Source organism: Sinohyriopsis cumingii, chromosome 17, assembly GCF_028554795.1.
Source record: "Sinohyriopsis cumingii isolate HCF-2022 chromosome 17, ASM2855479v2, whole genome shotgun sequence".
Taxonomy (NCBI): Eukaryota; Metazoa; Mollusca; class Bivalvia; order Unionida; family Unionidae; genus Sinohyriopsis; species Sinohyriopsis cumingii.
The window spans coordinates 5048811-5066513 of NC_142977.1; the positions used below are offsets into that span (position 1 = coordinate 5048811).

General features: G+C 35.4%; 1 protein-coding gene across 1 annotated transcript in view; it reads right to left on the reverse strand.

The window, feature by feature from the left end:
• Window positions 1–13925: 13925 nt before the first annotated feature.
• The window catches only part of LOC149777678 (uncharacterized), a 72023-nt gene continuing 68245 nt past the window's right edge, over window positions 13926–17703 (reverse strand). The window contains exon 15 of the mRNA XM_089938722.1: window positions 13926–17659. Within this exon, the coding sequence (XP_089794848.1) occupies window positions 16976–17659 (684 nt within the window). The 3' untranslated portion in view covers window positions 13926–16975. The remainder of the gene's footprint in view (window positions 17660–17703) is intronic.

A 17703-nucleotide genomic window follows, 5' to 3' on the forward strand; every position in this document is an offset into this window, starting at 1 on the left:
ATTGGCTATGGTCTGCAAATCAAGTCTGCCCATGTGCTACATTCCCAATCAGTGGCTATGGTCTGCAAATCAAGTCTGCCCATGTGCTACATTTCCAATCAGTGGCAATGACCTGCAAATCAAGTCTGCCCATGTGCTACATTTCCAATCAGTGGCAATGACCTGCAAATCAAGTCTGCCCATGTGCTATATTTCCAATCAGTGGCAATGACCTGCAAATCAAGTCTGCCCATGTGCTATATTTCCAACCAGTGGCTATGGTCTGCAAATCAAGTCTGCCCATGTGCTATATTCCCAACCAGTGGCTATGGTCTGCAAATCAAGTCTGTCCATGTGCTATATTTCCAATCAGTGAAATAAAAGATGAACATGGAGATCAGTCATGGGTATGGACACATGAACACACATATACCAAAGGCAGGTTTGAAGAAAATCATTATTTGATAATCATTATTTTTAAGTTGTAATTATTCAAAAATAATTGCAAAGGGATATAATTTTCACCTCCAAAACAGAACAGTATAAATTCCTTGTCAAATGCTTCTAAAGGCAACACAATATCTGCTTTTGTACCCAACTGAAAATAATTAAAACTGATCTACTGCAGACCTGCCAACCTTAAAAAGTATGACCATCAAGGCAGTTCATAATTCACTTTAAGTTACACCAATTTTCAGTAAGCCATAAGTAAATACAATATAGTGCTATGGAAATTGGAAAATGTTTGGAAAGCATCTGATGCAGCAAATTAACATTATGTTCCATCAAGTACACAAGTCTTTATGACTTTCTGTTGCTTGATCTGACCCACCAAATGTAACATTATGGTGTAATAAATTAGTACATTAATGACTTCCAGTTAATTCCCAAATTCCAGTTCCATACAGCAAACATGATGGTACAATAAATTAGTACATCAGTTCCATACAGCAAACATGATGGTACAATAAATTAGTACATTAATGATCTCCAGTTGTTTCCCAAATTGCAGTTCCATACAGCAAATGTAACATTATGATGCATAAGACTTCAGTCTTAAAGGCCTCTAGTTCAGTTTCAGAAATAGAAGTGATCTGCAGCAGCGTGACAGTGTATCCCAGTAAGTACAATTCAGTCGTAATGACATACAGTTTCTAACGCCATGGAGGTCTATATCTCCATCTTCTACACAACATAATTTTTTTGTTTTAAATTCATGTGGCAGCAGCATTTATCTCTCCCACCATAGCAAATTCTCAAACCTGGCACATGATTTCAAAGACAAATGTACATTTTGCCTTTATAGCTTTTGATGGCATGGTCACCAAGAATCTTAATTATCTTTGTCACATTTCAAAGCCATCTGAACTTATTAACAAACTGAATGTCCCCTTCACCTGCCATGTTTTCCTTTGTCAGAGTACATTTCCTAACTATACTAAAACATAACAGCAAAAATCTTGATCACACCAGCATAGTGGTAAATTAAAGCATATAAGGTTCCAAAACCCCAACCCCTGAAAATGTCTGGTTCCCTTACTCAACCAAGTCTAATATGAAAACCAGAATCCAGACCGAAACCAGACAAGTGTATAGCGTATAAAACATAACATGCAGCTTGAAGAAATGGTGCGATTATTACTTTATAGCATTAATGCCTCCTTTTAAAAATTCTTATACAATCTGAATAATTACAATATCAATCTTGTGAAGGAAAAATGATAAAGCCAGTGAGAACATACAAAATATTTTCTTGGAAATCTTGGGCATTTTATGACCTGCAGTAAATCAGTGGTGCAGACTTTAATAAATGTCATAGTAAAAACATTCAACTACCAACACATTGCATTTGATAAGGAATCTGTGGTCATCAATCTGTACAAATTTGAAGGATTTTCGTAAACTTCTTCATTGTTTTTGGAAATTAATATGATACTTTTTTCTTCCTTTTTTGATGTAATGGCCCTACTGAAAATATCAATAATAATAATGCCCCCCCACCACCACGTTTGTATTCTTAATCATGTTCTAGAATTAACAATACAGCGTCATTTCAGCATATTTGAGCGAGTCTTTTTATCCCGATTCATTGTTACATAAAAGGACACAGATAATTTTCTGTGCAAACTTTGTGATAAATCATATTCTTTGACTGCCCTGTATGTTGGACACAAGCATTATCAGGCTGGCCAGAAGCAAACTGGGACAGCTGATTTTGGTTCCAGTGGCCATTTCTGTTTGTACGTATCTCACTTCATACACCATATAACAGCGATTTTTTCATGGACATCAGATTTATTCATTTTCATCCCAACTGTTTTAAAGTTGGGCATGATGTATTTTAGTGATTGAAGATCTGACAAGCTTATACCATACATTTTTTAAATATATTTCCACAACCTCACTCTGAGATAACAAAATCCCTAAAATGTCTCCACCCTTAAAAATATGTGCTATATATATTAAGATTGACACGCGACTAATACTGTCTAAAATAAACAACAGAAATGTAAAACAGGCTGAGAAAGTAGGGTGGGGAAATTTGGTTTCAAACACAACACCGATGACCTAAAGAAAATTCCTTAATAGAGAGTGAGAAAAACCCAAGTATTTCAATTATTGGGAATATTTTCAAGCACTGACAAAATAAAATCTCAATTTTTACAAAAAATTTGATTTCATAAAATAATGTTTGACCAGACAGCAGGTTTATTTAACTTTGTGGGTGGGAGAGGGAGAAGGATGCCTTTTCATGGATAACCTTGTCCAATAAAAATTTTGACATTAACAAATATTATCAAGCTAATCAAACAAACACCACCCACCCAAATTACTCTCAGACTGAAAGTTTAAACAAGTCTTCAATAAAAACCTAAAACATATTTCTGGTATAACTTTGCACTAATAAAGAAATCATAAAGCTTTATCTTGTATACATTTTTCCAGTACAAATGTTTCCCAAAGCTTTTCGTAAGTGATGTAAACAACTGAACGCATGTACAATTTATGAAAGACTAATACATATGTACATAAAAATTCTATTTAAATGAACAAACATGCAACACAATCATATAATTTTATTTACATACATACATATGCAGCAAAGATTCATGAAGAAATACATGCATATACAAGAGACATACATGAAGATATATTTTATGAAACTGAGAATATGGAACAAAAACATTCATTTAAAAACATCCAACATTTTTTTGTCAATACTTGCACCCAATATGTCCTATTCTCAGTTCCGAGTGAAAGACAAAACATCTTTACAATTAAACACTTGCTCCTGAAACTGTTATGCTGTGCTAAAATCACTTCTTCCTTCTAAAAACAAGTTTTTAAAAAATGGTAACGACATGTTTTGTGCAATTTTAGTTTCCTAAAATATGATGTATACACGTTTCAAATTCTTACTACAGCAGTTCTTGTACAGTATTTGAGAATATTTAACTTGCATACATAAAATATTTAGTTTGTGACTGAATTACATCATATTCCTCATCATTAACATTGTTTCAAATTTTGGATGGCTACAGTTCACTCTGGCTATAGAATATTGTTTTGTATTTTGGATGGCTATGGTTGACATTGTGGATGGCTATGGTTGACATTGTGGATGACTGTGGTTGATATTGTGGATGACTGTGGTTGATATTGTGGATGGCTATGGTTGATTTTGTGGATGGCTGAGGTTGATATTGTGGATGGCTATGGCTGACATTGTGGATGGCTATAGTTGACTGTGAATGGGTATGGTTGACATTGTGGATGGCTATGGTTGACTTTGGGCCTTGACTAATGATTTGTATTTTGGATGGCTACTGTCGACTTTGTAGATGGCTATTGTTGACTTTGTGGATGGCTATGGTGGACTTTGTGGATGGCTATTGTTGACTATAGGCACAGACAGTTGTTTTAAAGTTTTCTGCCATTGTTCCTTCCCTAAAAAACTCATAGAACAACAAGAACTCTTATTGTTGCATATTAAAAGCTAATTTCGCTTAGTCCACTTTCCAATTTTTATTCATGTCATGCTTTTACATAACGACCTTGAATACCTGACCTCATTAGTAACTTTTAATGAATTAAAATTAGAGTTTTTATCTTTGTTACCAGCACAGAGACAGCAATCATGGGTTATGACAATTAACTGTGTACAATTTTGACACACTCACCTGGTTATAATTTGGACTTTATTAAATTTAGGATGGGATTTATACAATCACAAGCCATGGGGAAAACTGCCACCTCATAATTTTTGTAGCTTGGCCAGTAGCCGAAATTCATTTAAGTGAACTGTCCCTTCCACCCTAATGGCACATCAAAACCATCTTCTATAGAGCCAATTCTCCAAATCATGCCAATTATTATTAGTGATCCCTGTCTGAATCAATCATTTATCAATTAGTGATCCCTTTCTGAATCAATCATCTATCAATCAGTAATCCCTTTCTGAATCAATCATATATCAATCAGTGATCCTTTTCTGAATCAATCATCTATCAATCAGTGATCCCTGTCTGAATCAATCATCTATCAATTAGTGATCCCTGTCTGAATCAAATATAGAATTAGTGATCCCTGTCTGAATTAAGCATCCAGCAATTAGTGATTCCTGTCTGAATTAACCATCTATCAGCCCAGCTGTTAGGGAACTCATAGGGAAAGTGCTAACACATGTACAAATCAAACACCACTGACAGATTTGGTGTTCTAAGACAAAGTGCTAACACATGTACAAATCAACCATCACTGACAGATTTGGTGTTCTAAGGCAAAGTGCTAACACATGTACAAATCAACCATCACTGACAGATTTGGTGTTCTAAGACAAAGTGCTAACACATGTACAAATCAACCATCACTGACAGATTTGGTGTTCTAAGGCAAAGTGCTAACACATGTACAAATCAACCATCACTGACAGATTTGGTGTTCTAAGACAAAGTGCTAACACATGTACAAATCAAACACCACTGACATATTTGGTGTTCTAAGGCAAAGTGCTAACACATGTACAAATCAACCATCACTGACAGATTTGGTGTTCTAAGGCAAAGTGCTAACACATGTACAAATCAACCATCACTGACATATTTGGTGTTCTAAGGCCACACTAGATGTAAGAATGGCACCAGTTTCATTATGTCCAATTTCAGAAGAATTTTTTTTTCTTCAATATGGCCATTCATTATATGATGATTTTCAAGATGGCAACCACAGTGGCCATAGATTTTAGACTGGCCTCATTTCATTTAGGACCCACTAAACACCACAATTCTGGTGAAAAACCAAATGCTGATAGGACTTGTAGGACCTGGAATAACAAGATGACAGCGATCGTGATCATATTTATATCAGATTGGCACCATTTTCATATAGGACCAGCTAGCCATTAAAAAATCATTTGGCCAAAACCCGTTGTTGATATGGCCATCCATCCTGGGCGAGTAGCATTAACATGGTTTTCAAGACAGGTTAATTTAGAACCAGATGTTATTTTTATGAAGTCTTCTTGTCAAAACCACATGATAATATGACTTTCGGTTCAGGAGAAACAGAAAAAAAGATTTTCAAGATGGCTGCCATGGTGGCCATCAGATCAGATTTCACTTCGGAGTGACTGGAGACCATAAGGAGTATTTCAGTGAAAACCCAATGTTAATATAACCCTCCGTTAGGGGTAGCAATTACAAGATTTGCAAGATCGCCATGGCAGTGATTACTGGCTTTTATCACTGTGGTCCCAATATGTAATAATTTCAACCTGCGATGTTTTAGAACCTGCCGATACGATATGTACTAGTTCTGATATGCTTTAATGTTTCCCAAACCCTTTAAACAAAATCTGTCAAATAAACAACACATCACCCAATTCAAAAACGTAAAATTATTCAGTACCTTCCTAGCCCCATGTTGATCTGGCTATGAAGATCAGGGATTGGTGATTCCAATTAAAATTGTAGAATTTCCCCATAGAAATATCTCAAGAAATGAAAGACAGGTTTCAACAGTGGATGCAAGATTTTGTATACATGGGAGAAAATCAGTTACTCAGATGGTAACTCTTCCATACTGCTAAAGTCTGTTTAAGATCTACTTAGTTACCAATATGCGAGATGGAATGGGCTAGATTAATTTGGGGAGATGTAATCGGGGCGGTGTGAGCCCCAGTGATTTAATTCTGAAATGCACAGATCAGATTCACCCCCAACTCCATGATGCACTGGACCTTTTGGAAAAAAACATAATCTGAATAGTTTCCTTCATTTTTAAATTCAAGACTAACCAGTTTTGACAATGAATAACATTACTCAGGGAAATAAAGAATACTAAGTAAATATAAATACTTCTTTATGATTGATCTATATTAATTTTTTTTCTCACTTTTATATTTAATATTAAATTTTTTCTCACTTTTCTAATTGATATTAATTTTTTTCACACAACTGATTGATATTAATTCTTTTCTCACTTTTATATTTGATTGATATTATTTCTGTTCATACTTGGGGCCATCCATTTAGTAAGTATGCAAAAATATAGCAAAGCTTGACCCCCCCCACCCCCGTACACATGCAAACTTTTTTACACCACCCTGCACACATACGATTGAAACACCCCCCATCCCAATTCTATAGAACAGCCTACATTTAATCCATGCAAAAATGATCACGGATGATTAATATTAATGTGTTTAATAAAACAGTCCACCAATGTTGAATGTCTGGCTGCATCAAAGAAATAAGCTGTTTAACTTTAAAAAGTTTTTCTAGTGTCCGCTAAAATTCAAACGCCAACAAATTATTATCGAGGTTTCACCCCACCACCCGTTTCTTATGCGTAAGTACATCATCAGTAGACTCCCCCCCCCCATATGCATTTGGGCTATATATTGGGCTGCAAGCATACTTATTTTTTTCTCACTTTACAATACTTACCTTACAGCTATAGAAAATTTGTGGGTTTGGGGGAGATCGCTACACTGTTGTGGTCATATAGGATATCCAAGTGACACCATTTGCATCTTGGAATAAACATTCAGAAGTCTGCCCTAGTAGTGTAGTAGGAATAACATTGGGATGTCTGTCATAGTAGTGTAGTAGGAATAAACATTGGGATGTCTGTCCTATTAGTGTAGTAGGAATAACATTGGGATGTCTGTCATAGTAGTGTAGTAGGAATAACATTGGGATGTCTGTCACAGTAGTGTAGTAGGAATAACATTGGGATGTCTGTCATAGTAGTGTAGTAGGAATAACATTGGGATGTCTGTCATAGTAGTGTAGTAGGAATTACATTGGGATGTCTGTCCTAGTAGTGTAGTAGGAATAACATTGGGATGTCTGTCATAGTAGTGTAGTAGGAATAATATTGGGATGTCTGTCATAGTAGTGTAGTAGGAATAACATTGGGATGTCTGTCATAGTAGTGTAGTAGGAATTACATTGGGATGTCTGTCATAGTAGTGTAGTAGGAATAACATTGGGATGTCTGTCATAGTAGTGTAGTAGGAATAACATTGAGATGTCTGTCATAGTAGTGTAGTAGGAATAACATTGAGATGTCTGTCATAGTAGTGTAGTAGGAATAACATTGGGATGTCTGTCATAGTAGTGTAGTAGGAATAACATTGAGATGTCTGTCATAGTAGTGTAGTAGGAATAACATTGAGATGTCTGTCATAGTAGTGTAGTAGGAATAACATTGAGATGTCTGTCATAGTAGTGTAGTAGGAATAACATTGGGATGTCTGTCATAGTAGTGTAGTAGGAATTACATTGGGATGTCTGTCCTAGTAGTGTATAGGAATAAGAACTGGGATGTGTGTCCTTGTAGTGTAGTAGGAATAAACATTGGGATGTCTGTCCTATTAGTGTAGTAGGAATAACATTTGGATGTCTGTCATAGTAGTGTAGTAGGAACAAACATTGGGATGTCTGTTCTAGTGGTGTACTAGGAATTACATTGGGATGTGTGTCCTAGTAGTGTAGTAGGAATAACATTGGGATGTCTGTCCTAGTAGTGTAGTAGGAATAACATCTGGATGTCTGTCATAGTAGTGTAGTAGGAATAACATTGGGATGTCCGTCATAGTAGTGTAGTAGGAATAACATTGGGATGTCTGTCATAGTAGTGTAGTAGGAATAACATTGGGATGTCTGTCCTAGTAGTGTAGTAGGAATAACATTGGGATGTCTGTCATAGTAGTGTAGTAGGAATAACATTGGGATGTCCGTCATAGTAGTGTAGTAGGAATAACATTGGGATGTCTGTCATAGTAGTGTAGTAGGAATAAACATTGGGATGTCTGTCCTATTAGTGTAGTAGGAATAACATTTGGATGTCTGTCATAGTAGTGTAGTAGGAACAAACATTGGGATGTCTGTTCTAGTGGTGTACTAGGAATTACATTGGGATGTGTGTCCTAGTAGTGTAGTAGGAATAACATTGGTATGTCTGTCCTAGTGGTGTAGTAGGAATTACATCTGGATGTCTGTCCTAGTAGTGTAGTAGGAATAACATTGGGATGCCTGTCCTAGTTGTGTACCAGGAATAACATTGGGATGTCTGTCATAATAGTGTAGTGGGAATAATACTGGGATGTCTGTCCTAGTGGTGTAGTAGGAATAACATTCAGAAGTCTGTCATAGTATAGTAGTGTAGTAGGAATTACATTGGGATGTCTGTCCTAGTAGTGTAGTAGGAATAACATTTGGATGTTTGTCATAGTAGTGTAGTAGGAATAACATTTGGATGTCTGCCTTCCTAGTAGTGTAGTAGGAATAAACATTGGGATGTCCGTCCTAGTAGTGCAGTAGGAATAACATTTGGATGTCTGCCTTCCTAGTAGTGTAATAAGAATAACATTGGTATGTCTGCCTTCCTACCAGTGTAGTAGGAATAACATTGGGATGTCTGCCTTCCTAGTAGTGTAATAAGAATAACATTGGTATGTCTGCCTTCCTAGCAGTGTAGTAGGAATAACATTGGTATGTCTGCCTTCCTACCAGTGTAGTAGGAATAACATTGGGATGTCTGCCTTCCTAGTAGTGTAATAGGAATAACATTGGTATGTCTGCCTTCCTAGCAGTGTAGTAGGAATAACATTGGTATGTCTGCCTTCCTACCAGTGTAGTAGGAATAACATTGGGATGTCTGCCTTCCTAGTAGTGTAATAGGAATAACATTCGGATGTCTGCCTTCCTAGCAGTGTAGTAGGAATAACATTGGTATGTCTGCCTTCCTAGTAGTGTAGTAGGAATAACATTGGTATGTCTGCCTTCCTAGTAGTGTAGTAGGAATAACATTGGGATGTCTGCCTTCCTAGTAGTGTAATAGGAATAACATTCGGATGCCTGCCTTCCTAGTAGTGTAGTAGGAACAACATCTTCTAAGGGACAAATGATGACAATAATAGCAATGATTAAAAACTGGCAGAGAACATGTTCTATGGATCTAAGGTGCACCAACAGTGCAATTCCGACATCAATATGCAATAGTCTGGGGCCCGATTGAGCGGTGAATCTATCTCAATAAGGAAGGTATTACAATAGCTTGGGGTCTGAGAAAGAGTCTAAAGGATGAATTTAAAAAAACATTTAAAACACATCTGCATGTCCGTGTGCCAGTTTTGGTGTACACCATCATCCTAAGATTCACTCTCAGTTGGACCACAACAGGTGAAAAGCTGCTGAAATGTTATTGTAGAAATTGTTTTCAAGCAATTTTTGCAGTGACCTAGTTTTGGTGTGCATCACACCAGTCAACATCATACAACTTTGAGCATATTATAAAATTGTTGTAGTCATGACAGTTATTTCATTAGACATGAAATACACAAAAACTCATTCAATAATAAATATATGACACTTGCTGGCACTCAAAGTTATTCAGATTATTAATTTAATCTCTGACACAAAATTCATCCCACCAGTGTTGGAAAGATCTATATGGTGACCAGGCCTCAGTTTTACTAAACATCTCAAAGTGTCTTCTCCTCAAAATGAGTGTTCTGAATACATTTCATATCATTTGGTTAGCAAACATTTTGCACTTGTCAGCAGACATTAATAACTAAAACACAGCCACAACATCCTCCCGGGATCACAATCTTGCAATTAAGGGATCATAATCTTAATCTTGCAATTAAGGGATCACAGTCTTGCAATTAAGGGATCATAATCTTGCAATTAAGGAATCATAACCTTGCAATTAAGGGATCACATAATATTGCAATTAAGGGATCATAATCTTGTAATAAGGAATCATAATCTTGCAATTAAGGGATCACATAATCTTGCAATTAAGGGATCATAATCTTTCAATTAAGGAATCATAATCTTGCAATTTAGGGATCATAATCTTGCAATTAAGGATACAATCTTGCAATTAAGGGAACATAATCTTGCAATTAAGGAATCAATCTTGCAATTTAGGGATCATAATCTTGCAATTAAGGAATCATAACCCTGCAATTAAGGGATCATAACCTTGCAATTAAGGGATCATAATCTTGCAATTAAAGGATCATAATCTTGCAATTAAGGGATCACATAATCTTGCAATTAAGGGATCATAATCTTGCAATTAAGGGATCATAATCTTGCAATTAAGGAATCATAATCTTGCAATTAAGGAATCATAACCCTGCAATTAAGGGATCACATAATCTTGCAATTAAGGAATCATAATCTTGCAATTAAGGAATCACAATCTTGCAATTAAGGAATCATAATCTTGCAATTAAGGGATCATAATCTTGCAATTAAGGGATCATAATCTTGCAATTAAGGGATCATAATCTTGCAATTAAGTGAAATTCAAAGACTTTTCTGTAATTTTCAGAGGGTCTCACAAAATAAAATTCCACGACTTCAAATGTAGGTGGCAAAAGAGAAAATCAAATACAGAATGACAAGCAATACCGATGTTCCAGGAATCATTATGACAAAAAATGGACCAAACTAATTTTAGGGGGAGCAAAAATGAAATGCATGGACTTTACACTTAAAATGTTAATTTTCATGATTTCAAGCCTTTGAATTAAAAAAGCCAAAATCTAGTACTTTCAAGGAAGTATACAAAACTTGAGTGTTCATTGTCTCCCACCCCTATCCCATCAAACTTATTTCTCTGAGGTAAATATGACTTCTCTTTAAAACAAATTTCAAGAGTAAATTTATTATGAGGGGAATGGTAAGATTATTTCGTTATTTTATGTCATTTCTACTACTTCTATACCAGACACAAATCCCAATATTATCTAGAAAACAATTGTAAATTATATATTGTTGTTACCCCATTTCTAATACTTCCACATCTGACACAAATCCAAATATTATAAAGAGTATTCCAAACAAATCAAAACACAAACCCAACTAGAGAAGAAACTTGGAGAAGTTTGTGAAAATGGGGCCCAGCTGTTGGAATGTTTGAAAATTATCTGAAGCCCTGAATGTTTTAGTAATTCAACATGAAGTAATAAACAATTTTCAGTTGACAAATACAGCATGTATTCGCTTCAAACATCAACAATCATTTGGTCCTTTTGATTGACACTCCTAGCATGACAATTGTATCTCATACACAAATGTTTGATATGAATGACTTAATTTAAGCTACAATCACTATTTTTTTAAATAGTAAATACATGATTTTCCCTGATAATACATGATTAAATATGCACAACATTTTGTAATGAACGGAAGCGTTAACTAGTTACAAACAAAATCTGAATCGGAAACAACCTTATCAAATAATACAAGAAATAATTAACTTCAATTACATCAATCCTTAATAGCACATTTTATCGTGGGCAGAAGGTTTATCTAATAAAATGGCTTCTTCTTCATATTTACCTGCTTAACCATGTTCTTGCTAAATAATGTTGTTTCCATCTCAAGTGGTCACTGTGGTCAATGCAACCAAAATGACCACACTAGTCAACGCAACCAAAATGGGCATAATGGACAAAGCAATTAATTTATGGATAAACTTACCTGGTCATACCATGGTGGCCACTCAGCATACTCTGGGTAAACTTACCCAGTCATACCATGGTGGCCACTCAACACAGACTCGGTAAACTTACCCAGAGTCATACCATGGTGGCCATTCAGCATACTCTGGATAAATTTACCCAGTCATACCATGGTGGCCACTCAGCATACTCTGGGTAAACTTACCCAGTCATACCATGGTGGCCACTCAACAGTCTCTATAGAAATCAAATATGCATCCTCCTGGTGTGGAGTCCAAATGTGGCTAAAATCTAGAACAAAAGACTGTGCTCTTACCGGTGTATATCAAATATACATCTTTCTGGTCTAGGCCACAAAACTGTTCTACACTTAATCCATGTGTATATCCATAAATTGTTAATGTCAGGTATGGATGGAGGTTCTGTACAATGTGCACATAATACTTCTTCCACTCATTTCTTTTTTAAAACAAGCATGTATATACAGTTCTTCCGACAGACATGTTCAATTTATTTAAAAAAACGTTGCCGTTACAGCCTTCTGTCTACTGTATAGTTACCCGATTATAATTCATAAACCTAACACTTGTTATTACCCTTTTATAACTATTTATTATTCTTAAATCTACTGTTATTACCAGTTTTCATTAGAAAGGAAGGATTGTAGAACCAGAGGAAATAAAATAAATGTATCTATTAGCAAATCTTTAAAACATTAAAGTCAGAGGGACAAAACAGATTTATATAACACTTGTATTTATATTTAGTGGTCTCAAAGTTTGAATCAAATATTGCTTTAAATGCAGCGTAAGAAATTCCCATTTTGTTGGTACAAATGTCTACGAGTAAAGGAGAATAAATAACACAATAATATCAGAATCAACACATAGCCTAATCAACTGGCAAAGTATAATATCAACAATGCTGCCTTAAAGTCCGGTACTAATTTACCACGATCCAATGGTGAGATCAAGGGTATTACAAAGATGCCTATAATGTGCTTTGAAGTGCATGTATTCTTTGACCCCACTGACAACACATCAAACACATACTAAAACAAAAACTACTTAATCTTTTCTTTTGTCGTCAAGTGGGCACAGAAAAAGGTGAACAAAATAAGACCATGAAGTATGGCCCAAGGCCCAAGTGGCGCTGAGATCACACAACTGGACAACATCTAACAGTAACATACAAAAGGGGGGCTTTCTGTCAAATTATGTTCAACAGTTCATGAGAAGTCATTTAAAGGTTTTTCTATTTTTTTTGTATACTAGTGGCCATATTGGATGGCAGATTACCAGCATCATCTGCATGTTGATGTATGACAATGTATGCACAATTGATAAAAAAAACCAAACACATAATCCATGTATAACTAAATATATAAAATACCTTTTTCTTTCATTTTTTACATGACCTACATAGTTAAATATTAATTACTTGTTGCAAGTAATTTTCACCAATCAATAATGAAATCAGGCTGAAAAGTCAAATGCAAGCTACCAATAGCAAACATGTTTAAATTAAATGATTTTTTTTGCCAACCTGAAAATAAAAATTGTAGTGCTTACAAATACATATACTGACCACACAAATTAACCCTGATCAATATTGCAGAAGCTCGGACCCTGGTGGGTGAATCTACAAGTCTTTAAAATTTATCAGCTAGTTAAAAGAGAGGGACTCTTAAGGACACATAACAGTGATAAAATATTGTCTTTCAAAATTCTGGAAAATAAATTTTAAATCTATACATATACAGAGTAAAATGTACATACAAAACAATGATTTTTCTATTATATTTCATGGGACACCTTGACAGAATTTTATTACGATTGAGTGGCTCAGCTGCCATTCATACCAACCACTCCAGATTTATCATTTCTTCAAGTGACATGGATAAACCATATTAATTATTTTTTAACATTATCGAATCACTGACAAGTGCAAACTAACCGACTATATCTGTCTTTATTTAAAAAGGAAAAAGCCTAAGTAATATACAACTTTAGTACTTTAACCCCACCCCCAGCTGATCAGTTTAGGCACAGTTTACATTTTTTCTGATACATTAAGCAAAAGCATCTTGAACAGAGTCATAAACAAAAGTTGGATTCAACAATACCCATATTCTCAGTATTTTTTTAAAGCTCAAAACTCGAGCTGTAAACCCCACAAACAGAGATAATACACAGAACATTGACATTACTCAGCATCCTATTAGTGAAAGCAAAAATTTGGAGCTTTATGATTTGAACTTTAACTCAAGTTACATATTATTAGAACTATACGCCTTTGCACTTTAGCTAGATTTTTGTACCTAAAATTTTGAGAACATGGGGCTAGGCCTAAATTGATGCTTTCTGACCCAAACTATAGCCTTCTTCTCTTGCTCTGTTCTTGCATAAAATCTGACATCAATCCAAGGTTTGTGTTCTACGAAGGTTGCATTATTTTGTACACAATGTAGACGCAATCTTAAAAATTACTTCATCATATATCACCGCCTTCCAGATTAGAACTTTGATCGAAAACATCTCTAATATTCCTAAAATGAGAGCTCTATCATACATTAACTGGAGTTACCTTAAATCACATGACTGGTGTATTGCCATTTTGACTTATTTATATCATACCATGATGTAAACACTGCCACAACTGCCTCCATTTCCTCAATCCCTAAAATTTCCTTACTTAGAAGCTGAGGTCAGTTTCAACTTCATTTATGCAAGCCATTTTTTAAAAAGAACTTAAGCTTTCTGGCTAGGAATGTAAGAAACATAATCCTTCATCATTCATAGCAGCTTCTTTTAGCATCAGGTAAATGGTAAAATCTTGTATCTTTGGTGTGAAATTTTCCTTGCATCGATTAGTACAAAAGCATTTATTACTTTTCAGATGATTAAAAACAAGGCATGATCATATACTTTTCTACAAAAAAGACATGACCTTTGAAATATACTGCCCCAGTGTGATGGTTGTGGTTTACTGTAACCAGTTGTTGTTGCTGTAGTGTTAACGCCATTTTTCAGCCCAAGATAGGCTATACATGGTGGCCAGTATAAATGGTGGAGGAAGGACCTGGGAAAACCCTGGAAAGAACCACTGACCCACAAGAGGCTACTGGCAAAATTTCTCACATACCCACATTACTCTGACCAGAAAGGCCAGTCTGAAGTTTATTGTGATGGAAAGACCAGCCTAAGGTTGACCATTACGACCAGAAATTGTGAAACACAATTGGCTATACACTTTACAGTCAGGTTCAAAATGCCAAATGTTTGCAAGTCACTATATTTTTTCAGCATCAAGGTACAATTTAAAAATGATACATACCGTATATATTCACATACAAGTCAAGTCTAACAGTAAACATCATAGACCCGAATCTGCCTTTGCGTAATGTGTCAGCAGGTCAGGGTCTATGTTATTTGTTGTACTGATTACATAATGAACAGACTCTGATCTGCACAGACATTATGTGACTGCAGATCTGGGTCTGTGTAGTTTTGTATCAGTAGACCCAGAGTGCTGGACCCTATTTGACTGGTATGGGAGACATTTTCAAAGACTTCATTCACTTAGACTGAGATATATTAAACTTTGTTATAATGTTTGGAGAGAGAGAGGTAGTCTCAGGAAATAAATATTTCCTGGGCTCGACATAGGTATTATACAGCAAGTACAGATTATAACTTTATTCTGTGAGTTTCAAATACAAATGTTTTGCAGTATTTCACCTCTCGACACTTCATAGTTACTGCTTATGCAGGCAAGTCATAAACTCCAAGCAGATCGTACAATCGTTCGATATACAGGAATACTTCACCAATGTTGCTTCTAAATCCAACCACTATCATAAAAGACTTTCACTTCATGTGACTTAAAAAAATAAAAAAAATAAACACGTGTCACTGGAGTCGCTGAGAGAAAAATTATAACTTTTCCCACCTGTCACAGGCGAGGTGGCAAAGGTCCAGGACACAACCACAAACATGAAAAGGAAGGACATTACATCAATGATACTTGAATGTAAAAAAAAAAAAAAGATTATAACCTATGGAAATAAAAAGATAAAGATGTACACAGTTTGTTGAGTTCAGGTGTAACAAAAAAACAAAAGAAAAGAGTATGAACAATAGGCTTTCAAGTTTGTTCACAAGTGTTGTAGAAAATATCTAAATCTGAGAAATAAGGAATGATCAATATTTTGTACAGAATGACTGTTCCATTTATACACACAGGGAAGGCAGTTTTTAAAAATATGTGCCAGGATACTGATCACCAAAAGAAAATAATACAAAATTCTAAATTGCATCTATCAGTGACAAATTCCCTGGGTCCCAAGTTTGTTTTAATGGAACAGCCTCGACTAAACAAAAAAAAAAAAAAAAAAAACAAAAAAAAAAAAAAAAAAATGAAAACTTACTTTCAGAATCAAGCTGAAAATAAGATGTGTATTGTATCAGCATACATGATTCGATGCTAAAAGCACTGCAATGTCACACGCAGAATATTGAACAAGCTCATCAAGTCTTGTCATGCAAATAAACTGAGATTTTCCAAAATAAGTATTTTTCAATATTTGGCCGCCTGTTGCTTTTATTGGTGTCATATCATGAATCAAAATCATCTCTTAATATGCAAAATAAAGTTTTACCAAGAAATTTATAACTCCAAATCCCCACGTACATTCCAAGCTACAATATGCCACACTGTTCAATAATTATTACTGATAACAGCTTTATTCCCGAAATAGTATCTGCAATGTTTCCTTCCTTTTCAATAGCTTCTTTACACAAAAAGCACTATACAATAGCCAGCTTCATATTTTTTTCCCTTGAGTTTGCCTAATGTAATGCAAAACAAATACATATTTGTGAAATTTGTAAATTGTTTACAAAAGCAAAGAATAATGGGTCAGAAACCAGATCATAATTCATTTATCGGTCCAAAAGATCAGAGAAAGTGGAAGTTCTAATGAGAAAGAAAAGATGACAACTGTTGTTACATGGCATAGCCATCCCATTCTATGAGGTACTGAACTTTGCTGTTGGGAAGCATTCTCTTTCCCGTCACCAGTAGACCTTCTGCAAATCCTTGCTTGTTTTTCGCTACAAAATAGTTCACTTGCTTTGTCTTTATACTCTTCAGGTCACCCACTGATACCAGTGACAAGTTCTGATCCACGATATTTGGAGGAGTGTTCTGCACAGACCCCTGAGAACTCCTTCGCTCCATGTCAATTATCCGAAGACTCCTTTTTCTGCAGTCATCCAAACTGACTCTGTTGGATCTTCTCTTTGGTTTCCTTTTGGGATCTCCTGGTGCAAAATTATTTAAACTTGGTGCTAGAGGCTCCTCTTTCTCAAGTACAGGGGGACCTTCCATTATTGCCGATTTAGAACTATCAGAAAACTGAGATACAGCATCCAGTTCTACCATTCTACTGTAGAAATTCAGAATTTTGCCCCTTTGCTTACTAAGCTGTTTTTCCTCATTTTGTTCTACTTCTGTTTTAAATGGATGGTTAAAAGAATCAAAGTTCTCTGGAAGGGGTATTAGCTTATCCAGAAGGGGTTTCTTTACTTTATTTTTCTTCTTATTGCGAACACTCTCTACTTGAAGGGCTGTGGCGGCGGCTGCAGCTTCTTCATCTTCCTGAATTGAGCTCTCGTACATCTTTGTTCCCTACAAACAAGATAGAAAATGAATGCATCAAGTATATTAAAACA